This window comes from Giraffa tippelskirchi, chromosome 2 (assembly GCF_054371585.1).
Source record: "Giraffa tippelskirchi isolate mGirTip1 chromosome 2, T2T-mGirTip1v1.2.pri, whole genome shotgun sequence".
Classification (NCBI taxonomy): Eukaryota; Metazoa; Chordata; class Mammalia; order Artiodactyla; family Giraffidae; genus Giraffa; species Giraffa tippelskirchi.
In genome coordinates, this window is record NC_137276.1 from 36,373,941 (window position 1) to 36,398,332 (window position 24,392).

At 40.9% G+C, this 24,392-nt stretch overlaps 1 protein-coding gene and 1 long non-coding RNA gene across 47 annotated transcripts in view; both read left to right on the top strand.

The window, feature by feature from the left end:
* Positions 1-7,856, top strand: part of CPEB3 (cytoplasmic polyadenylation element binding protein 3) — a 202,380-nt gene extending 194,524 nt beyond the window's left edge. For 34 of the 46 annotated variants that reach the window (XM_081554699.1, XM_081554558.1, XM_081554639.1 and 31 more), the window contains one exon: positions 3,340-3,701. In XM_081554699.1, coding sequence (XP_081410825.1) covers positions 3,340-3,567 — 228 coding nt within the window. In that variant the 3' untranslated portion in view covers positions 3,568-3,701. Of the gene's footprint in view, positions 1-3,339; positions 3,702-7,468 lie in introns of those variants that run through there. The other 12 variants (XM_081554832.1, XM_081554799.1, XM_081554863.1 and 9 more) reach the window with 1 other exon arrangement.
* Positions 7,857-10,058: 2,202 nt separating this feature from the next.
* Positions 10,059-23,704, top strand: LOC145531728 (uncharacterized). The gene is made up of 2 exons (XR_014072697.1): positions 10,059-10,865; positions 23,574-23,704. It is a non-coding gene; the product is annotated as an uncharacterized LOC145531728 (long non-coding RNA).
* The last annotated feature ends 688 nt before the right edge of the window (positions 23,705-24,392 follow it).

The window sequence follows — 24,392 nt, forward strand, 5'->3', positions numbered from 1 at the left end:
TTCCTGACCTTGGATCTGGCAATGGATTCTTAGCTATGACATCAAGAAGAAGAACAGCAAAAGAAAAAAATAAATTGGATTTCAAAGTTTAACTAAAGAACGTTTTCAAAAAAGTGAAGTACAACCTACAAAATAGAAGAAAATATTTGCAAACCATATGTCTGATAAGGACTTCCCTAGTGGTCCAGTGGTTGAGAATCTGCCTTCCAATGAGGGGACGCAGGTTTGATCCCTGGTCAGGGAACTAAGATCCCACATGCTTTGGGGTAACTAGGCCCACATGCTGCAGCTACTGAGCCATGCACTCTAGAGCCTGAGCACTAAAACTGGAGAAGCCTGTGCGCCACGGTGAAGACCCAGCACAGCCCCCTTCCCCAAAAATCATGTTTGATAAAAGTCTAGTATCTAGCACATATAAAGAAACTCTTTCAACTCAATAATCCAATTTTTAAAACAGGCAAAGGGCTTGAATAGACCTTTCTTCAAATATGTAAAATGCCAACAAGAATATGAAAAGATGCTCAATGTCATTAGTCAGTAGGGAAATGTAAATCAAAACCACAGTGAGATACCTCTTCACACCTCTTTTGTGATAACTTTAATCAGAAAGATGGAAAACAGCAAGTGTTGGTGAGTATACAGGAAAATTGAAACCCTCATACATTGTTGGTGGGAATGTAAAATAGTACTGCCGCTGTGGAAAACAATTTAGCAGTTCCTCAAAAAGCTAATCATAGAGTTGCCATATGCCCCAGCAGATCAACTCCTAAGTATATACTGAAAAGAATTGAAAATAAGTATTCAAATAAATACATGTACACATATGTTCATAGCAGCATCATTCATGATAGCCAAAAGGTAGAAGCAACCCAAATGTCCACTGATGAATGAATGCATAAACAAAATATTATATATATATCTACATACACATATATCTACACACAGTGGAATATTATTCAGTCATAAAAAGGAATGAAATATTGCTGCATGCGACAACATGGATAAACCCCAAAACATTATGATAAGTAAAAGAAGCCAGACACAAAATGTCACAGTTTTGTGATTCCATTTTTATAAAATATTCAAAGGAGGTAAATCGGCAGAGACAGAAAGTAGAGAGGTTGTCACCAGGGGCTGGGGAGGGAGAGAACGTTGGGGTAACTGCTTAGTGGGGTACAGGCTTCCTTTTGGGGTGATGAAATGTTTTGGGACTAGGTAGAGGTGGTGGTTGTCCAACGTTGTGAATGTAATCAAAGCCAGTGAATCATTCACTCTAAGATTGTTAATTCTATGTTAAGAAAGAAAAAGAAAGATTGGACTTTATTGTATATGTGGAATTGTTGGATGGGTTGAGCACTTAAGCAGGAAAGAAAGTGTGGATAAAATAGAGAGCAGGTTGCGTTGGAGTTGGGAACTAGTTGGGAGGGAGACTGGGGCAGATCACGAAGGCTGTGGCTTACACTGGAGTCACGGGACAGGGAGTACCTGTTATACGGAGGCAGCTGGGCTATTCTTGAAGGCAGAGGAGAAGCTGAAGGGCTTTTGACTAGATGAGGGACACCAAGAAGGCAGATGATTGAAATGCTCACGTGTACACAGGAGAACTGAACCAGGGAAGGCCTGGAGCTTGGTGGCCAGTGCCGAGGTCATTGGTATTGGACTCGTCAGGTGCTTGTTGTGGGTGGGACTAGAGCGAAGCAGGAGGAGTGACGATGATGCTTAACTAGGGCTTATGACGTGCCAGGCGCTGTTCTGTGTGCTTGATGTGGTTCAGCTCCCTTGCTCCTCATAGGAGCTCTTCTTTTCCTCCAGGGTACAGATGAGGAAACAGAGGCTCAGAGTGCCTGAGTAGCCTGCACAGCTAGTAATGTGGCCTAGATCTGAACCAGACAGATGACCTCAGAGCCACAACAGTTTTAATTATGATGGAGAGATGAATGTGAGATTTTTTTTTTTAAGCCCACTCACTAAGCTATCAGGTTGAGGAGGGGAAGGGAAGGGAACTGGAATCAGAGTGAATCCCCCTGGGTAACCAAGGGCTGAGACAGGCCATCTCCGTTGGCCTTCGAGCAAAAATCTCTGGCTGGCTGAGGACCGGTGACTTGAGCTCGTGGTTAGAGACAGAACTCCAGAGGAGGCCGGTGGAGGGGCCTTCAGAATAGAAGGACCAGGAACACAAGAGCCCAGTCCCAGCAGCCCTCACGTCCCCGCTCATCCCACCTTGTCCCCCACAGCCCCTGGGTACCCTGCCCCAGACCCTGCTGGAACCTCCTGGCTGTGTCCAGAGGCAGCTCGACCCGTCAGGCAGTTTGCTCATGTCAGAAAAATCATGGGTCCCTGTCTCCACAGCCCCAGTGGCCACAGAGCTTGCTTGTTCTTGCCCTTGTTCTTGCTCTGAAGTCGGCGTGAGAAAGAGCCTGATCACACAGAGACTTGCCTCCTTCCTGCTTATTTCTAACATTCATCATGAAAGCATGAATGACATTCCCTGTCTGAGGTTCTAGGAAGAGAACATGGGGGAAAACTGGGGTAACTTTTGTTCTTCCTCTCTTCTGGTTTTTATATAATATAGCATTGCTTCATTTAGAATAAAATGCCCCCTGCAGGACTGTGGTGAAAAGTCCTCTATTGAAGCTTCCAGTCTTGGAGGGAGATTAAGGCAATAAAATCTAAAACTAAAACAGCCTCAATCATTATAGTAGTTTCTTAATATCCCCCTTGTCCTCCTTTCCCTCCCTGTCCATTGTAAACAATACTGAGAGAGGTTAGTGTTTTGGAAGCTTGTGTTTAAAACGTCAAAGCCCAGAGCCCTGTTGGTCACCCTTTAGCCGGCCTTGCCAGCCTTGAGGGGGACTTCCTCTCCACCCAGGTCCTGCCGTTTGCCTGCTTTGGGGCTTTGTCCTCGCTGGTTCCTCTCCCTGAGACACTGTTGCCTGTCACGCATCGCTGGGTGCTGCCGGCCTTCAGGATTCAGCTCACGTGCTTTTCCATATGCTTCCTCTCTTAATCCTCACCAGCACTCTGATGCAGACCCTGTAATGCCCATACAGATACACAGATATGTGTGTGTCTGTGTACCACTATTACACCTACTTTACAGACCCACAGACGGAGCCAAGAGGAGCACAGAAAGAGGTTAAGAATTTACCTGTCATCACACAACTAGCACATCAAGGAGCAGATCCCAAAGCCCATACACTCAGCCACTGCTGGTAACCAGCTGAGTTCGACACCGAGCCTGACTGAGACATATTAAGCGACGTTATAAGCTCTCGAGAGGAAGAAATGTGAGGAAGCTTTGCTAAAATCTTTTTTCCTGTCTTTCCTCCTTGGGTCCAGGTGGAAGTGAAGCCATATGTGCTGGATGATCAGATGTGTGATGAGTGCCAGGGCACACGCTGTGGTGGGAAGTTTGCCCCGTTCTTCTGTGCCAACGTCACCTGTCTGCAGTATTACTGCGAATACTGCTGGGCGAGCATACATTCCCGCGCCGGGCGGGAATTCCACAAACCGCTGGTGAAGGAGGGAGGCGACCGCCCTCGCCACGTCCCGTTCCGCTGGAGCTGAGCCCAGGGCAGACCCAGCCACAAGTACTGGAGTAGATAACAAGGAGGGAAAAGAGAGGGCACTGCCTCAGGGCTTACAGTGTTCTGGAAATCTGTGCATTTGTTCTCGATTTTTAAAGAAGAAATGGGTCTTTTTATTATTATTATTATTTACAGTCATATTACTGAACTCAGTGTCCAGTATAATGCAGAATTGCAGAGTGTATAACGGTACTGATTTGCACTTTGATTCTCACCTTTGTCTGCTTGGTACCTTGATTCCTTACACCTGATTTGTCACTCGTAGACTGCCATTCTCATCAGCGGCCATCAGGTTGATGTCTGATTTTTTGTTTGTTTGTTGTTGTTGTGTTGTTGTTGTTGTTGTTGTTCTGATCATTTTTGAACTGGAGCATGCACTTATTTTCAGAAACTTAGAGAATCGCCCCTAGGAGAAGACTTACCAAAGGTAATAACTCGTGAGTAGGTGGCAGATGTAGCAAAAACTTCACAACAATTCAGCAATCATTAGTTGGGGTCATTTAGAGTAAGGATAACCCTTAATGAAAATAAGCCTTTAGTTGCTCTCTATTTTGACATGTAAGGATACCTCATAAGCTGAATCTTTATTTTTCCTTCATGTTTGATTTTTGTTTTGCTGAAGATTTTGGTTAGATCTCTTAGTGTTATGTAAATTTATGCTGCAATAGCTTTTGCTGCTATTAAAATGGTATTATTAATACCATAATACTCTATTCAGGCTAAGGTATCAATTACAAAAAACCCAACGACACTCTTTTGTGATTTAGGGATAGAATCCGCTGCCGAAAGGAGATCAGAAGAGACTTGAGAAAGCTTCAGAGGAAGGTCACTATTTCTGACTGCATGTTTACTTAATCAGGTTGCTGCATGCAATAAATTTTATATCCGATGTCTAGTATAAAACCTTCCCACAATGCACAAATTAAGAATCTATATAAGCTATAAAATACTGGTTTTTAAAAACATTTTTTTTCATTCAAAGAAATGGTAATTGACTGGAGGAAGGCATGCCTCAATAAATGGAATGCTTCTGAAATTAGGAAGAGCCCATAACAGAATGACCTATATTACAACCAATATAAAACCTAGGTGTAGGATATTCTTAAAGCAAATTTGTGGATGGTAGATGAAGTACTTTGCGGTGCTCTGTTATATATTGTGCAATTTATTTTATATAGTAAAGTGATTATGTCTAACTGTGATCAAACTTTAACTGTTTAAAGCCTCTGTGTCAGACATTAACGAACTTGACAGTTCATAACTGGTATATTATTAACTAACACATGAGCTCTTAGTTACAATCTCCTAGTGCTTGCACCATTTTACATAGCTTCAGACCTTGTCCAGAAAACCAAAGAGCTCATCTTAGCTTACAAACACTAGGAATATATACAGTATATAGAGATAAGTTGTCAATTGACAAACTAGGCACATTTTAAGAAAGTTGTGTGATTGTGATGCTAAAGAAATGTCTGGACAAAATAAGATGGCCGAGCAGGGTTGGTTGTCTGGGTGAGAAATTAACTACTTAATTCCCTGGATTTATCCTGTAAAGCTTGAATAGAATTCAGACCTGCTAGTACTACCATGGACATTTTTTTAGCATTCACTCTTGGGCTGCAGATAGTAATATATAAACACATAATGATTATGAGACTATGTAAGTCTTTTTTTAAATCTTCTTCCTATGTTTTGGAATTCTGGGGACAATCTGACTGGATATGACACTGCAGAATAGATTTAAGTCGCTGTGTTTTATGTGCTGTGATGTCCTTGTACTGTCTTAAGTTAATAGCGCTTTGTTTTGTTTTGTTTCTTCAGTGTTTAGTTGCAGTTACCAGGTCTCAAACTATAGTTTGTTTTCAAAAAGAAAAAAAACAAAATAGTTTTTTACTGGATTAAAAATGCTTATTAGAATTCTCCCCCTTTGAGGTTACCTCTGGGCTTTTTGGTAATAATTGCTTTTTTCCAGCCCAGCTGTGGTTTTCTGTTTGTTTTTTTTCTATGTTTGTGGTTTTTTTCATCTGTACAAGAAATTTTGTTATGCACTACTACTTTTTGTATTCTAGACAGTTTTCAAAAGTTGGCTGAAGATTTTTTTGTTTGTTTGTTTTTAAGGAAAAAGGCATGCTTTCTGACTGACATGATCTTTTGCAATACCTCAATTTTGAAATATAGGAAAGAAAATGATATTTTCTAAGTAAGTTTATTCAGAAAAATATATATTAATTTAATTCTGCAAGAAAAATGATTTAACAGATGGGTAACTTTATTTTTTTCATGCTTATTTGTGTTTTTGAAAATGAAGAAGTTAGAGCTTTATAACTATAATATTAAAGATCATATCTAACCTACAGAAATCTACCTAATTATGTGAAAGAAGCAAAACTTTTTGAAGAAGCACCCCTCTTTCATGTACTAAAGTAACACTGAGATTTAAAAAAAAATGCTGGAAGATTGTACAGCATAAAGCTGACGTGAAGGCGAAAAAACATTGTCATGAAGAATAGGTTACAAAAAATAAACTCCATTTGGTGCTGAAAGTTGTGAATAGGTGGTGGAAACTACTTTCCCTTAATTTGTATATTTATAATAATCAAGCGTTGATTGTGCACGACTGACCAGGATTGTGAAAGAGTTCTTCTGTTTGTATTTTTTTAAAGAGAACTTTTTTTAGTTTATTAAATTATAACATGTTCCCTTTTGTTTTGTAAATAAATGTGCCCCCAAGTTGTTAATGTTATATTAAAAGAGAGGGTCCTTCGAAAAAAATTATTTTTTAAAAACACAGAGGTGTTCTGACCTGCAACTTAATGGGAAGCCCCCGGGTATCACAGGTCCTGCTGTGGCCTTTCCTTGATGTGACACTTGAACTAGTCGATTTTTTGAAGGCTATAACCTAACCTCGACTATTTGTTGTTATGTGCAATACTGTTTGTACTGTTTGTATAAAAAATAGAAAAAAAAAAGAAAAGAAAAAAGGCATAAATCTTTATTGCAGATTTATTTTCATTGCAAACTTTAGACATTGTGATTCACTGAAATCATTTTTCTACTGTCAAATATGTACCTTTTCTTCATGCTGGTATTTTTTCAATAGTAATGTAGCCTTTGTACTGAGACAAATTTTCATTGTTATTTTTAGAAAGATTTTTTGCTAAGAAAAAAATTAAACATATTTACATATTTTTCATTTTATTTCGTATTTTCTTTAAGGAGTGCTTTCTCAATCATTAATAGAGTTGTTTCTGGGAGGGACTTTCATATCTGGTCAATGTCATAATATTATTTTGTATTTTTACTTGGAATAAATTAATTTTATGATGCTAATTCTTTAAAAGTTTATTTTTTTCATTTTCAGTTATTTTTGAAGCTAAAACCTTTGTAATATTGTTACTAAAGTGTCTAGTTTTTTGAAATGCAAAGCTTTATGTATTAACTTGCTGATGTGGTTTACAATAGTGTGACAACGATGAAAATGGTTGGTTATGTAAAGTGATTGGAAAATGTAATGGATAATTGGGTAATAAAGTGACAGAATGAGCAGAACGTGTGAGATTTGGACAAGCCTTTTCCTTTATTACAGTGGTTTAGTGTAAGACTAGGGATGTCACAGTACAGTTCTCTGGGGATGTCACAGTGGATTTATACAACACCAGGTGCAGCCAAATCTGTGGCCCTGATGATGAAGTCACCCGTAACTGAGATACCACCAGGTTGAGAACCTGGCCAGGTCAACAGAGTGGTTCATTGCTTTCCCCCCTCTAACTCTTCATTCTGTCGTGTGTGTGTGTGTGTGTGTGTGAGAATCTGCCACTGACTGCTGTCCACAAATGAGACAGTATCTTTCACCAGGCCAAATCTTTGCCTTGTATTTACAGTGGTGACGTCTGAGAGTGAAAGGAAGTCTCTGAGAGGACCAGCCCTCCGGGTGGCTAGACTTGGATCGCAGTGTCTTGCCCAAGTGACCTCCCCGAACACATGGGTGACCTGGTGAGGCGGCACACTCGGAGGTCACCACTGTACACGGACAGCCTCAGACTCCGTCTTCCTCCACTCCCCACCCCCCACACCAACCCCGCCTGCTCCCTGTTAATGGTGGCCCTTGTTTGTCCCTTATTGTGGCAACACATCTGGCCACTCTGAGCATGATCTGTCTGCCCTCCTGCTTCTTTTCCAACACCCAAACTCACCTTGAAGCTGTACTATTAAGGCAGTGTGTCATTGTCATGGCACCTAAAATTAAACAAAAATCATACAACTGCAAAACTGGTGTTGCGTAAACAGAACATCCTATGACTTGCTCTAGACAGAGGGTGTGCTTCTCCTAGTCCTTGATGGCTTCCTCCAGGGCCCTTGTCAAGGAAGCACGGCTATCAATGACTCAGAGAAACGCATGTCCAGAGTTGGCTCTTGGGTATGCTCTATGTATTCAGTTTTGTAAATAATATATAGATTAGATCAAGTTGTGATGTAAAATTTTAACTCAAATTGGATACTACTGGTTGGAATTTTACATTAACTACAAATAAGTGATTAGGAACAGAAGAAAAGAAATTGGAAAAATTTTGCTTAGTGCTATAAAGATTATGCTTAGATTTCTGCCTATATCTTGTGTTTTATAGCTTGTTAGTGAGGCATGGGCTAATGCAGAATGTACTGCATTTATGCAATTAGCAAATAACTGCTAGTTTTCATTTTTATCTATTATATTAGCAACAAAATGGCATTTAACTGGGTAAAGCTCCTATCTAAATATTTGAGTATTGTGACATCTCTACTTGCAAGGTTTGAGTGAAAGATTAGTCACAGATTAGTGAAAAAAAGTTATCTTTTTGTTAAAACTGGCTTATTTGTATGAATTGTTGCTTTTTCACCAGTTTGTATGGTATGTCATCTAACATTTTCTGTTTTTTTTTTTTATAATAACCAAACTTCTCTATCTCAGCTGCAATAGTGTTCCATTTTACCACAGAGTATTTTATAATTAATGCTGTTGACTTTATACCCCAAAAGGGTCAAGAAATGGATATGTAATTTGGGGGTGTTTCAATTTGTATGACAATGAAGTTAATCACAACAAGTAGAAAACCTGGGTGCTAATACAGGACAACTTCTGCTCTTTTCTTTTCTGGATATAGTTCTGTTGGGGTATAAAGTATTAGGTATTTGTATTTTTGCTGTCAAAATAATGGACATAAATTTTAGAGTGTTCACAGCTAAGATCTCTGTATTTGTTTTTCAACTAACAACTAATTTTAAATGTATTGTATCTTTTATTACCTGTTCTCTTAGATTGTTTTTGCTAGTAACCCTTACTCAGCTTCCGCCTTTGGGGCTTGGACTGATAATTGCTTGTGTGGAACTGCAGTACTGTGACTAACCATGGAGCTCAATGCAGCTATTGCTTACAAATGCTTAAACTTTGTAGTTTGGACTTCTTTTTTTTCTGTAATAACAACTTATTAAATCTAGTTGTATGAAGTACTGACACTTGTCATCCTTTGCACTTGCTAAGGAGTAGCTTGGAGTATATGGATTGCGTCTGGGAACATCTGCACACTCCAGTTTGCTTGATGAGCTTTTATGGCGGGGTGGAGGGGCGGTACAAACTCCTTTACAGCAGGTTCAATACAGCAACATTTACTTTTTTAATGACGTGAACAACACTCGTTCTTAAAAAAATAACACTAGTATATTTGAAACAGGAAGGTGTTTGTTGACACAAGTGAGTGTGTATGCAAGATTTTAAGGTGCAAGTGGGCTTTCATGCCAGCGCTTGCCACAGGAAACCAATTTTCAAAATCAAAACCAAGAACGTCAATGAAAACGTAAGTACGCCCCCTTCTGTTTTAATTTTTACGCTAGGCTCTCAGGGATCCTCTCGGAAAATGTGTCTTTTTACCATCCTGTAGTGACTTTGGACATGCCAGAAGCTCTCTTGTAGGCACTAACTTCGGCCCTTTTAGAAAACGGACCCTGAAGTGGCCGCACGAAAGAATCCCCCGGGCGCTTTTATAACTCTCAGGTGCCAGCATCCCAACCCCGAGCCGTTCAATGGTGAGGGGTGGGGTCTGGCGCAGGTGTTTTCAGTCCCAAGAGCCTCGGGCGCTCGAGGGGGCGGGGCCGGCGCCAAGCAGCGCTCCGCCTCTCGGGGTGTCCCGGCTCCGCCCTCCAGCCGCTCGGCTTCGCAGGGGAGCTGGCCCGGCGGCGCAGGGCTGCCAGGCTCCCTGTCGGCCCCCCCCTCCACCAGCCCGCCTCTCGCCCCTTCCCGCTGCTGGTCCCGAGAACCGGCCCCAGGCTGCCCTTCCCCGGTGGGCCCCGCGCGTGGCGGCGTCCCGCAGGTAAGCTAACCCGCGACTCATGCTCGCTCCCACCCGCCGCCCCCCGGGCTTCGGGCGCTGTGGCTTCAGCACCCGCCTCCCGAGCGGCGGGCGGCGTCCCGAGGCCTGAAGCTCGTGCCAGAGGCCCGGGGTTCAGCGCAGCCGCGTCTGCGGACTCCATCGACCGTTTGGAGCTTTGTGTCTGTACCTTGTGCAGCCCCCTCCAAAAGAGGAGAGGATTACTGTTTCAGGTCCCTTTTACGCTTCGTTTTCCAAAAATATATTATGCCCTAAACAACAAATGGAATCCTATTTTCAGAATGTTAGTCTGCTTTGGGCTCCATCTCCTGGCATAAGGATTCTGGGACCCTGGCTCGGAGGCGGCGTAGGTAAATGAGTGGTCCTGAGATGACGATCAGCTGGTTATTTCCAGGAGAAGCGGGGAGGCCTGGCGTTTCTGGGGCGTGTGGTTGGAAGCGGCGGTTCTGAAGCAGCCCCCTGGCTGGACGCTAACTAAGCCCTCGCCGAGGGGATGCGCAGGACAGATCCTGCCTGCTGAGAAGGCTGGGATTATGTCTCAAGTACCTGCTTTACAGAAAGAAAAAACCTTACACGCAAGCGCTGATGGACACAGCTTGAAAATTTTACTTGGGTGGTTGTTCACCAGACCCATGGCACGTGGGGTCACTTGGACACTTAAATTGGAAGACAATATATTTTTAACCAGAGCAGGTGTACTAAATAGGTTCATGATTACTCATGAGATGAGGGGAGTCCGAATTGAGGAGTCCTGTTCTTCAAAGGACTGTTGGGAAGGAGAACTGTTGGCTCTAATTTAGGCTCAGTGATTAGAAGCCTGTGAGTTAACTGACAAAAGACAGATTAACACGAGAAAAGGAAAAGCTTGTTCATATGCACATAAATCCAGCAAAGAAGTGGTCCCTCCAAATTAGAGGTAGATGTTTATAATCTAATTTAATAGGGGGAAGGAAGGGGGAGAAAAGGAATTCTATGGGAAGATCAAATGGTTTCTTTTTTAAATCAGCTTTCCAATGCAATTGTTTCTTAATTTGCAAATTAAAAAGTTGATTTACGTTATTAGTTTCAGTGTGCAACATAGGGATTCAGTATTTTTATAGATTTAGGGAAGATGGGTTTTTAGGGGAATAAATGGAAGCTAAAAAAGTTTGTGATAATGTTTGTTTATGCAGGTGCAAGCGTTTTCTGTGTTCTTTGGTGAGCGCAACTCCCCAGGAGAGAGCATTGATTAATTACAGCCTCACAGAAGCTTCTGCCTTTAATCAGATAAGGGAAGCTTTGAAAATACTTCTTTTGCATCTGTTGAATTTCAGATGTCTTAAGTTTAAAATAATCTTCGCATCAACTCTGGGAGTCCAAGGGGTCCTCACAGATAAATGGCTGGAATGACTCACTAGGACAGATAACTGAAAGTTACTTGTGTCCTGTCCCATTACATAGTATTGTGAAGGGAACAAAATTCCAAGTCTGGGCATTGTTTGTGTTTAGATAAAGGACTTGTATGTGTAACTGTGTGTACTTTCACCTTAGTATTTAATTCTGGCCCACGTTGTCATGGCGTTTCCTCTGCTGTTTCTGGTGGAATCTTTGGTTAAGATGGTTTTGAGCTGAACTGCTAATACAATGCCAAGTATAAGGGAAACATTCCAGCTTGTCATCTTCACTGCAGGCCTGACTCCCTGGTCCTGGTACACCTGGTACACCTGGTCTCTCCTTTCAAAAGGGCCCTTCTTAACTTCACTACTCTACATTACAAGCAAAAAACCCACAATTCCAACACATACCCACAAGAAGGACTAACATTTAAAAGACCGAAACTACTAAGTATCAAGAAGAATCTAGTTAAGTTCTGATAGAGGTATAAAGTGGTACAACCATATTAGAAAACTGTTTACAAGGGTTGAATGTGTATATCCTGTGACTGTCTTCTCACTCATGGGCACAAGCCCAACAGAGATGTATAGCATGTTCCCAAGACACTATGAGAAAGCAGCTTTATTCCTACAACCCCATCTGGAAGCTTTCCACATGACCTGCACATTAGAATGGATACAATTGGAATACTGTATAACAGCATAAGAATGAAAATCTACAAATGTATGCTGCAAACTCAATGTTGATCAAAATCAATGAGTAGAGAGTACATAACCTATGACTCCCATGTATATAAACGGGGAAAGAATAACTGAAAGGGGGCATGGAGGTGGCTGCAGGGTTGTGGTAACTCTTGATCTGGGTGTTGCATACAGGGTGTGTGCAGCTCGTGAAAATTCACTGAGCCATACACTGAGATCTGTGCACTTTTCTGTGTCTCGGCTAAGTTGCTTCAGTCATGTCCGACTCTGTGCGACCCCATAGACGGCAGCCCACCAGGCTCCGCCATCCCTGGGATTCTCCAGGCAAGCATACTGGAGTGGGTTGCCATTTCCTTCTCGAGTGCATGAAAGGGAAAAGTGAAAGTGAAATTGCTCAGTCATGTCCGACTCTTAGCGACCCCATGGACTGTAGCCCACCAGGCTCTTCCGTCCATGGGATTTTCCAGGCAAGAGTACTGGAGTGGGGTGCCATTGCCCTCTCCATTCTGTGTCTCAGTGGAGCATTAAAAAGGGAGGCTCTGTGGAAGGTAAAAGCTGATGCTTGGCACAAATGCAGTTCTTTCCAGGCAACCTTCCTACCCCTGAACCGGATTTCTCTTCTGGCTGTTGCTGCTACCAGGAGCCCATCCATACTGGCCTGCTTTCCCAATCACCCAAACCGCAGTCTCCCTGCTCTCCATCTTCCTCCCTCCCATCTCTAGGCTCCCTTCCACTCTTCCTTAAGCTTACCAACACCCAGGAGGATTTGTTTTGATTTAGTCAATTTGGAAAGAGAGGTGGAAGAGAGAAATGGAGTTTAAAAACCTCCATCCACTAGTCTCTGCAGTTGATGGTTGAGCCTAGACATTAAAAGCCATTTAATCTCACAAGTACATATGCTGACTGACTTACATGCAGTCTTGTTTAACATGCGAGATCTATTGACCCCGATTCCACATTTATATAGCCCGATTGACGTTTTTTAATATTTATTTATTTGGGGGGGGGTCTTAGTTGCAGGGCGCAGGCTTAGTTGCCCTGCAGCATGTGGGAACCCAGTTCCCCCACCAGGATCGAACCCGTGTCCCCTGCACTGGAAGGCAGATTCTTAATCACTCAACCACCAGAAAGTCCCTTGATTAACTTTTTAGCATTATACTTTCTTTTATTTTTAGATACATGTAGATTCAGATACTGTTGTAAGAAATAAAACAGAGATCCCATGTATTCTTTACCCAGTTTCCCCCTACCATCTTGCAAAACTGTATTAAATATTATGCCCAAAATACTGCCGTTGATACAGACAAAATGAAAAGCATTTCCATCACCGTAAGAACACCCACTACCCTCCCTCTCCCATCTTCCTAAATCCAGATGACTTATCTGTTCTCCAGTCCTGTAACTTTCTCATTTCAGGAATGGAATATAGGGAATTCCCTGGCGGTCCAGTGGTTAAGACTCCATGCTTCCACTTCAGGGCAGCACAGCTTTGATCCCTGGTCAGGGAATTAAGATCCCGCATCCAGCATGCTGCTCAGCCAGAAAAAAAAAAGAATGGAAACATACAGTGTATAACCGTTGGGACTGGCTTTTTTCAATCATAATTCTCTAGAGATTAATTTTGGTTGTTGTATTTATCAGTAGTTTGTTCCTTTTGATTCAGCTCAGTAGTGTCCAACTCTTTGCGACCCCATGGACTACAGCACGCCAGGCCTCCCTGTCCATCACCAACTCCCGTAGCTTACTCAAGCTCATGCCCATTGAGTCATCCAACCATCTCATCCTCTGTCGTCCTCTTCTCCTCCCGCCTTCAGTCTTTCCCAGCCTCAGGGTCTTTTCAAATGAGTCACCTCTTTGCATCAGGTGGCCAACGTATTGGAGTTTCAGCCTCAACATCAGTCCTTCCAATGAATATTCAGGACTGATTTCCTTTAGGATTGACTGGTTTGACCTCCTTGCAGTCCAAGGGACTCTCAAGAGTCTTCTCCAACACCACAGTTCAAAAGCATCAATTCTTCTGCACCCAGCCTTCGTGGCATGGGTGCAGCATGGTTCGTTTAACCATTTGTTCAAAGGACATCTGGATTGTTTCTAGCTTCAAACTATGAGAGAGAAAGCTTCTGTAAACATTCATGTACAGGTTTTCGTGTGAATATGTCTTCATTTTCTCTGGGGTAAATGCCCAGGAGTGCAGTCACAGGATCGTATGGTATTTTCATGTTTACTTTTGGAGAAACTATCAAAATGTTTTCTAGAGTCCAGTGTGCCTTTTACACATTAACCGAAATGTGTGATGATCCAGTTTCTCTGTATCCAGGATTTGGTTTTGTCGCTACCTTTCAGCTTAGCCATTCTGATATGTGTGCAGTCGCAGCCCATTGTTGTTTTAATTTGCATTTCCCTAGTGGCTGATGATGTTGAACATTTTTTCATGTGCACATTTGTCATCTCTATGTCCTCTTCAGTGAAATATCTCTGTTGCCCATTTTCTGATTGGTTTGGGGTTTATCGTGTGGTTTTTTAATCATTTTTCATTCACTTTACTTGATCAAATAGTACAGAGCTCCCATACACCCCTTTCAGTCCTCTCCCCTGAGGTTGCCCCTAATAACATCTTGCCCCTATTAATACCTTAGAGTGGTACGTTTGTTACAGTTGATCAGCCAATATTGATATATTATTAACTAAAGTCCACAGTTTACATTAGGATTTATTCTTTTTTTAGTTTATTTTTATTGATGGATAGTTGAACTAATTTTGTTAATTACTTCTATACAGCAAAGTGACCCAGTTATACATATTCTTTTCCATTATGCTTTATCATAGAATATTGAATATACTATACAGTAGGACCTTGTCGTTTATCCATTCTTTATATGTGTGTGTGTGTATATATATATAAATGGTTTACTTTCATGTACATTTCTATGGATTTTGACAAATGCATAATGTCATGCATCCACCATTATAACGTCATATAGAATAGTTCTACTGTCTTAAAATTTCCGTGAGCTTCCCCTTCCCCCTTGCAGTCACTCTTTGTTTTACTCTCTGCATAGTTTCAACCTTTTGCATAATGTCATGTAGTTGGAATCATACAGTACTTAGCCTTTTCAGACTGGCTTCTTTCACTTAGTAATATGCATTTCAGTTTTCTCCAAGTCTTCTCATGGCTTCAAAGCTCATTTCTTTTTAGTGCTAAATAATATTCCATTGTCTGGATGTACCACAGTTTACTTATTCTTTCACCTGCTGAAGGACATCTTGGTTGCTTCCTGTTTTGGCAGTTATAAATAAAGCTGCTATAAATGTGCAGGTTTTTGTGTGGACATAGTTTTCAACTCATTTGGGTAAACACCTATGAGCGCAGTTGCTGGCTGGATCATATGATAAACATATGCTTAGCTTTGTAGGAGACTGCCAGGCTGTCTTCCAAAGTGACTGCACCATTTTGCAGCCCCACCAGAAATGACTTCCTGTTGCCCTACATCCTTCTCAGCATTTGGGTCCATCAGTGTTTGGGGTTTTAGCTATTTTAAAAGGTGTGTAGTGGTATCTCATTGCTTTAATTCATAGCTCTCTGATGATGTATGAGGTTGCTTTTTGTGTGCGTATTCGCCATCTGTATTATCATTGATGAGAAGTCTTTTGAAGTCTGTTGAGTTCTTTAGCCTATTTTTTACATTGTTTTCTTATTGTTGAGTTTTTAGAATTCTTTGTGTATATTAGATACAGGTCCTTTATATGTTTTGGAGATAAAGTTCAACTTATCAATTTTGTCTTTCATGAACCATGCATGCTCTTCATGTTGTATCTAAAAACTCATTGCCAAACCCATAGGTCATCTATGTTATTTTCTGGAAGTTCTATACTTTTGCTTTTAACATTTATGTCTATGGTCTACTTTGCGTTAATTTTTGTGAAAGGTGTAAAGTTTGTGTCTAAATTCACTTCTTTGCATGTGGATGTCCAGATGTTCCAGCACCATTTGTTGAAAAAACCATCTTTTATCCATTGAATTGCCTTTGCTGCTTTGTCAAAGATTGGTTGACTACATTTATGAGGGTCTATTTTGGGGGTCTATATTTTGTTTCATCAGCTTCCCAGGTGACTCATTTGTAAAGAACCCACCTGCAATGCAGGAGATGTGGGTTCGATCCCTGGATTGGGAAGATTCCCCTGGAGAAGGAAATGGCAACCCAACCAGTACTCATCCCTGGGAAATCCCATGGCGGGCTACAGTCCATGGGGTACCAAAGAATTGGACATTCTGCTCCGTTGATCTATTTGTCTGTTCTTTTGCCAGCACTACACCATCTTGATTACTGTAGTATTGCATTAAAGTCAGGTAGTGTCAGTCTTACAACTTGGTTCCTTTTCAGTGTTGTGTTGGCTATTGTAGATTCTTTCCTTTTATATACAAACTGTAGAATCAGTTTATCAGGATCCACAGAATAACTTTCTGGCATTTGGGTTGGGACTGCTTTGAATCCATAGATCAGCTCGAGAAGAACTGATATCTTTAACAGTTGAGTCTTCTTATGGATAAATATAAAATAGCTCTACATTTTTTACTTTTCTTTTCTTTTTTTTAGAATATGTAGTTTTCCTCATATAAATCTTGCACATATAGTTTAGATTTATACCTAAGCATTTCATTTAGGGATGATAAGGTTGATATATAGGAAAACAATGAACTTTTTATTTTTTAGCCTTATATCCTGAAACCTTGCTATATGATCTCTCACAAATTCCAGGGTTTTTTGTTTGGTCAATCCTTTGAGGTTTTCTGCATAGACAACCCTGTGTTAAATGCAAACAAAAACAGTTTGATGTCTTCCTTTCCATTATTTCCTTTTCTTTTCATATTGTTTTAGCTAGGACTTCCAATATAATAGTGAACAGGAGTGGTGAGAAAAGACATCTTTACCTTGTTTCCAATCTTAGGGGGAAAGCATCTAGATTATTAGCCTTAAGTATGATGTAAGCTGTAGGTTTTTCATAATTGTTCCTTATTGAGATGAGAAAGTTCTTCTCTATTGCTGGTTTTTATAATGAGTAGGTGTTGGGTTTTGCCAAATGCCTTTCCTAAATCTATTGAGATGATGACACAATTTTTCTTCTTGAGCCTGTTGATGGTAATGAATTATATTAATTGATTTTTAAGTAGTGAACCAGTCTTTTATACTTGGAATAAATACCACTTGGCCATGGTGTATATAATTTTGTTTGTGCATAATTGGATTTGATTTGCTAATATTTTGTTGGAGATTTTACATCTGTGTTCATGAAAGAGACTGGTCTACAGTTTTGCTTTCTCGTAATGCCTTTGTTTGATTTTATGCTAGAGTAATGCTCTCCTCATAGAATGAGTTGGGATGTGTTTCTTATGCTTCTGGTTTCTGAAAGACATTGTGGAGAATTGATGTCATTCCTTCCTTCAATGTTTGGTCGAATTCATTAGTGAAACCACCTGAGTCTGGTGCTTTCTATTTTAGAAAGTTATTACCAGTTGATTCAGTTTCTTTAATAGATGTAGGTCCATTCAGATTATCTGTTTTTCCTTGTGTGAGTTTTGGTTGATCGTACCTTTCAAGGAATTGGTCTGTTTCATGTAAATTATTAAATTTATGGGCATAGAGATAGAGTTGTTCACAATCCTTTATTAACCTTTTAATGTTCATAGACTCAGTGCTAGTGGGCTCTCCTTTACTTGTGATATTAGTCATCAATGCCTTCTCTCTTTTTTATTTTCCTTTTGGTTAGCCTAGCTGGGTAGAGGTTTACCAATTTTATTTGATCTTTCCAAAGAACCAACATTTTTGGTTTCATTTTCTCTGTCTTCCTGTTTTCAATGTTGTTGATTTTTTGTTCTCATCTTTAATTTGTTTAAAAATTGTTATTGATGTATGGTTGGTTTACAATGTTGTGTCAATTCTTCTGTATAGCAAAAATGACTCAGGTATGTAAGTATATGCACACACACACGTATGTATATTCTTTTCTATTATGGTTTGTCCCAAGATATTGAATATGGTTCCCTGTGCCATACAGGAGGACCATGTTTATCCAACCGATATATAACAGTTCAGTTCAGTTCAGTTGCTCAGTCGTGTCAGACTCTTTGCAACGCCATGAATTGCAGCACGCCAGGCCTCCCTGTCCATCACCAACTCCCGGAGCTTACCCAAACCCATGTCCATTGAGTCGGTGATGCCATCTAGCCATCTCATCCTCTGTCGTCCCCTTCTCCTCCCGCCCCAAATCCTTCCCAGCATCAGGGTCTTTTCCAATGAGTCAACTCTTCGCATGAAGTGGCCAAAGTATTGGAGTTTCAGCTTCAACGTCAGTCCTTCCAATGAACACCCAGGACTGATCGCCTTTAGGATGGACTGGTTGGATCTCTTTGCAGTCCAAGGGACTCTCAAGAGTCTTCTCCAACACCACAGTTCAAAAGCATCAATTCTACGGCGCTCAGCTTTCTTTCACCATCCAACTCTCACATCCATACATGACCACTGGAAAAACCATAGCCTTGACTAGACATACCTTTGGTGGCAACGTAATGTCTCTGCTTTTAAATATGCTATCTAGGTTGGTCATAACCTTCCTTCCAAGAAGTAAGCGTCTTTTAATTTCATGGCTGCAATCACCATCAGCCGTGATTTTGGAGCCCAAAAAAATGAAGTCTGACACTGTTTCCACTCTTTCCCCATCTATTTCCCATGAAGTGATGGGACCAGATGCCATGATCTTGGTTTTCTGAATGTTGAGCTTTAAGCCAACTTTTTCACTCTCCTCTTTCACTTTCATCAAGAGGCTCTTTAGTTCTTCTTCGCTTTCTGCCATAAGGGTGGTGTCATCTGTATATCTAAGGTTATTGATATTTCTCCCGGCAATCTTGATTCCAGCTTGTGCTTCTTCCAGCCCAGCGTTTCTCATGATGTACTCTGCATATAAGTTAAATAAGCAGGGTGACAATATACAACCTTGACGTACTCCTTTTCCTATTTGGAGCCAGTCTGTTGTTCCATGTCCAGTTCTAACTGTTGCTTCCTGACCTGCATACAGATTTCTCAAGAGACAGGTCAGGTGGTCTGGTATTCCCATCTCTTTCAGAATTTTCCACAGTTTATTGTGATCCACACAGTCAAAGGCTTTGGCATAGTCAATAAAACAGAAATAGATGTTTTTCTGGAACTCTCTTGCTTTTTTGATGATCCAGTGGATATTGGCAATTTGATCTCTGGTTCCGCTGCCTTTCTAAAACCAGCTTGAACATCTGGAAGTTCATGATTCACGTATTGCTGAAGCCTGGCTTGGAGAATTTTGAGCATTACTTTACTAGCATGTGAGATGAGTGCAATTGTGCGGTAGTTTGAGCATTCTTTGGCATTGCCTTTCTTTGGAATTGGACTGAAAACTGACCTTTTCTAGTCCTGTGGCCACTGCTGAGTTTTCCAGATTTGCTGGCATATCGAGTGCAGCACTTTCACAGCATCGCCTTTGAGGATTTGAAATAGCTCAACTGGAATTCCATCACCTCCACTAGCTTTGTTCGTAGTGATGCTTTCTAAGGCCCACTTGACTTCACATTCCAGGATGTCTGGCTCTAGGTGAGTGTGAGTGATCACAGCATCATGATTATCTGGGTTGTGAAGATCTTTTTGTACAGTTCTTCTGTGTATTCTTGCCACCTCTTCTTAATATCTTTTGCTTCTGTTAGGTCCATACCATTTCAGTCCTTTATTGAGCCCATCTTTGCATGAATTGTTCCCTTGGTATCTCTAACTTTCTTGAAGAGATCTCTAGTCTTTCCCATTCTATTGCTTTCCTCTATTTCTTTGCATTGATCGCTGAGGAAGGCTTTCTTATCTCTCCTTGCTATTCTTTGGAACTCTGCATTCAAATGGCTATATCTTTCCTTTTCTCCTTTGCTTTTTGCTTCTCTTCTTTTCCCAGCTATTTGTAAGGCCTCCTCAGACAGCCGTTTTGCTTTTTTGCATTTCTTTTCCATGAGGATGGTCTTGATCCTTGTCTCCTGTACAATGTCACAAACCTCTGTCCATAATTCATCAGGCACTCTGTCTGTCAGATCTAGCCCCTTAAATCTATTTCTCACTTCCACTGTATAATCATAAGGGATTTGATTTAGGTCATACCTGAATGATCTGGTGGTTTTCCCCACTTTCTTCAATTTAAGTCTGAATTTTGCAATAAGGAGTTCATGATCTGAGCCACAGTCAGCTCCCGGTCTTGTTTTTGCTGACTGTATAGAGCTTCTCCATCTTTGGCTGCAAAGAATATAATCAGTCTGATTTCGGTGTTGACCATCTGGTGATGTCCATGTGTAGAGTCTTCTCTTGTGTTGTTGGAAGAGGGTGTTTGCTATGACCAGTGCATTCTCTTGGCAGAACTCTATTAGCCTTTGCCCTGCTTCATTCTGTACTCCAAGGCCAAATTTGCCTGTTACTCTAGGTGTTTCCTGACTACCTACTTTTGCATTCCAGTCCCCTATAATGAAAAGGACATCTTTTTTGGGTGTTACTTCTAAAAAGTCTTGTAGGTCTTCACAGAACTGTTCAAGTTCAGCTTCTTCAGCGTTACTGGTCGGGGCATAGACTTGGATTACCGTGATATTGAATGGTTTGCCTTGGACACGAACAGAGATCATTCTGTCGTTTTTGAGATTGAATCCAAGTACTGCCTTTCGGACTCTTTTGTTGACCATGATGGCTACTCTATTTCTTCCAAGGGATTCCTGCCCCCAGTAGTAGATATAATGGTCATCTGAGTTAAATTCACTCATTCCAGTCCATCTTAGTTCGATTCCTAGAATGTCGACATTCACTCTTGCCATCTCCTGTTTGACCACTTCCAATTTGCCTTGATTCATGGACCTAACATTCCAGGTTCCTATGCAATATTGCTCTTTACAGCATCGGACTTTGCTTCTATCACCAGTCATATCCACAGCTGGGTATTGTTTTTACTTTGACTACATCCCATCATTCTTTCTGGAGTTATTTCTCCACTGATCTCCAGTAGCATATTGGGCACCTACCGACCTGGGGAGTTCATCTTTCAGTGTCCTATGTTTTTGGCTTTTCTACTGTTCATGGGGTTCTCAAGGCAAGAATACTGAAGTGGTGTGCCATGCAAACCCCTTCAGTATATAATAATTAGCCTCTGCTACTCTCAAACTCTCATGCCTCCCCTCTCCTCCCTGTCCCGCTGCCCCCGGCCTTGGCAACCACAAATCTGTTCTCTCTTTGTAGATACGTTGACTTGTATCATATTTTAGATTCTACGTATAAGTGATATCATTTGGTTTTTGTCTTTCTGTTTTTAACTTCCTTCACTTAGTATGATGATCTCTAGGTCCGTTCATGTTGCTGCAAATAGAATTATTGCATTCTTTTGATGCAAAGTCATATTCCGTTGTTTATATATACCACATCTTCTTTATCCATTCATCTGTCAATGGACATTTAGGTTGTTTTCATGTCTTGGCTATTGTAAATAGTGCTGCTATAAACATAGGAGTAGATATGTCTTTTCAAAGATAGTTTTTTCTGGGTATATGCCCAGGAATGGGATTCTTGGGTCATATGGCAACTCTAGTTTTTTGAGGAACCTCCACATTGTCTGCACCAATTAACATTCCTACCAACAATGTAAGAGGGTTCCCTTTTCTTAACATCTGCTCCAGCTTTTGTTATTTGTATACTTTGTTTTGTTAAGGATTTATTTGTAGACTTTTTAATGATGGCCCTTCTCACTGATGTGAGGCCATGTCTCACTGCATTTCTCTAATTATTAGTGATGTTGAGCATCTTTTCATATGCTTTTTGGCCATCTGTGTTTCTTCTTTGGAGAAATGTCTATTTGGGTCTTCTGCTCATTTTCCGATTGGGTTGTTTGTTGTTATTGAGTTGTATGAACTATTTGTATATTTTGGATATTAAGCCCTTGTCAGTCACATCATTTGCAAATAATTTCTTCCATTCAGTAGGGTTTTTTTCATATTGTTTATGTTTTCCTTTGCTGTGCAAAAGCTTGTAGGTTTGATTAGATTCCACTTGCTTATTTTTGTTTTTATTTCTATTGCCTTGGGAGACAGACCTAAGAAAATATTGGTACAATTTATGTCAGATAACTTTTTGCCTGTGTTTTCTTCTAGGAGTTTTATGGTGTCGTGTCTTATGTTTAAGTCTTTAAGCCGTTTTGAGTCTATTCCTATGTATGATGAGACTTCATTGATTTTCATGAGGCTGTCCAACTTTCCCAACACCACTTGCTAAAGAGACTGTCTTTTCTCCATTGTATGTTCTTGCCTCCTTTGCTGAAGATAAATTGACGGTAGGCATGTGGGCTCTCTATTTATTTCTGGGCACTCTGTTCTGTTCCATAGATTTGTAGGTCTGTTTTTGTGCTATTACCACGCTGTTTTGGTTACCATAGCTTTGTATTAGGTTGATGCAAACATAATTGTGGTTGCAGACCATGAATTTTAAATCATTATAACTAGGCTCAAGCACATCTTTATTAATCAAAATAGGAACCATTACAATCAACACATTTTTGCCAACAAGAAATAAGTTTGTTTATTCCTATAGCATAAAAATCCATGCTTCAGGATTCAACAATCTCTTTGAAAGCATTTTCTGCCTCCTGCTGGTTGTGGAAGGGTTTTCCCTGCAAAAAGTTGTCATGATGCTTGAAGAAGTAATGGTTGGCAAGAGGTCAGGTGAATATGGTGGATGAGGCAAAATTTTGTGGCCCAATTCGTTCAACTTTTGAAGCATTGGTTGTGTGACGTGCAGTTGGGCATTGCTGTGGAGAAGAATTGGATCCTTTCTGTTGATCAATGCTTGCTGCAGGCATTGCAATTTTTGGTGCGCCTCATCAATTTGCTGAGCACACTTCTCAGATATAATGGTTTTGCCAGGATTCAGAAAACTGTAGTGAATCAGGCAGCAACCACCAAACAGTGACCATGAACTTTTTTTGGTGCAATTTTGGCTTTGGGAAGTACGTTGGGGCTTCTTCTCATTCCAAACACTGAGCTGGTCATCTCTGGTTGTCGTATAAAATCTGTTTTTCATCACACATCACAATCCAATTGAGAAATGGTTTGTTGTTGTTGCATAGAATAAGAATGTGTGTGTGTGTTAGTCGCTTAGTCCTTTTCAGCTCTTTGCGACCCCGTGGACGGTAGCCCGCCAGGCTCCTCTGTCCATGGAATTCTCCAGGCAAGGATACTGGAGTGGGTTGCCATTTCCCACTCCAAAATAAGAGAAGCACTTCAAAATGACACTTTTAAAATTTCCAGTCAGCTAAGGAGGCACCCACTTACCAATCTTTTTCACCATTACAATTTGCTTCAAATGCCAACCACTGTAGAATGGCTGGTGTTGAGTCCTTCAGCAGCTTGTCATGTAGTTGTAAGAGGCTCAGCTTCGATGATGGCTCTCAATTGGTCATGGTCAACTTCTGATGGCTGGCCACTGCACTCCTCATCTTCAAAGCTCTCGTCTCTTTTGCAGAACTTCTTGAACCACCACTGCACTGCACGTTGGTTAGCAGTTCCTGGGCCAAATGCATTGTTGATGTTACGAGTTGTTTCTGCTGCTTTATGATCCATTTGAACTCAAGTAAGACAATCATTTGTATTATCTTTTTGTCTAACATCACTTCCATAGTCTAAAATACATATAAAATAAATAGCAAGTAATAAGTCACTAGCAAAAAAATATAAAGTGAAAAATAGGCATTAAAATGATGTATAACATAACCACATTTAAGAATGTATTCCAATATCACATGGAAAAGTTCAACAATGCAAAACCGCAGTTACTTTTGCACCAATCTAATAGTGTTGTCTGAAGTCTGGGAGGGTTATGCCTCCTGCTTTGTTCTTTTTCCTCAGGATTGCTTTGGCAATTCTGGGTCTTTTAGGTTGTGGTTGTTCAATCTCCAAGTCGTGTCTAACTCTTTGCGACCCCATGGCCTGCAGCACACCAGACCTTCCGTTCCCTCACCATCTCCCAGAGTTTGTCCTAGCTCATATCCATTGAATCAGTGATGCCTTCCAACCATCTCATCCTCTGTCACCCTCTTCTCCTCCTGCCTTCAGTCTTTCCCAGCATCAGGGTCTCTTCCAATGAGTCAGCTGTTTGCATCTGAGTTGCAGCTTCAGCTTCAGCATCAGTCCTTCCAATGAATATTCAGGGTTGATTTCCTTTAAGATAGACTTGTTTGATCTCCTTGCTTTCCAAGACGTCTTCTCCAGCACCATAGTTCAAAAGCATCACTTCTTTGGTGCTCAGCCTTCTTTATTGTCCAACTCTCACATCTGTACACGA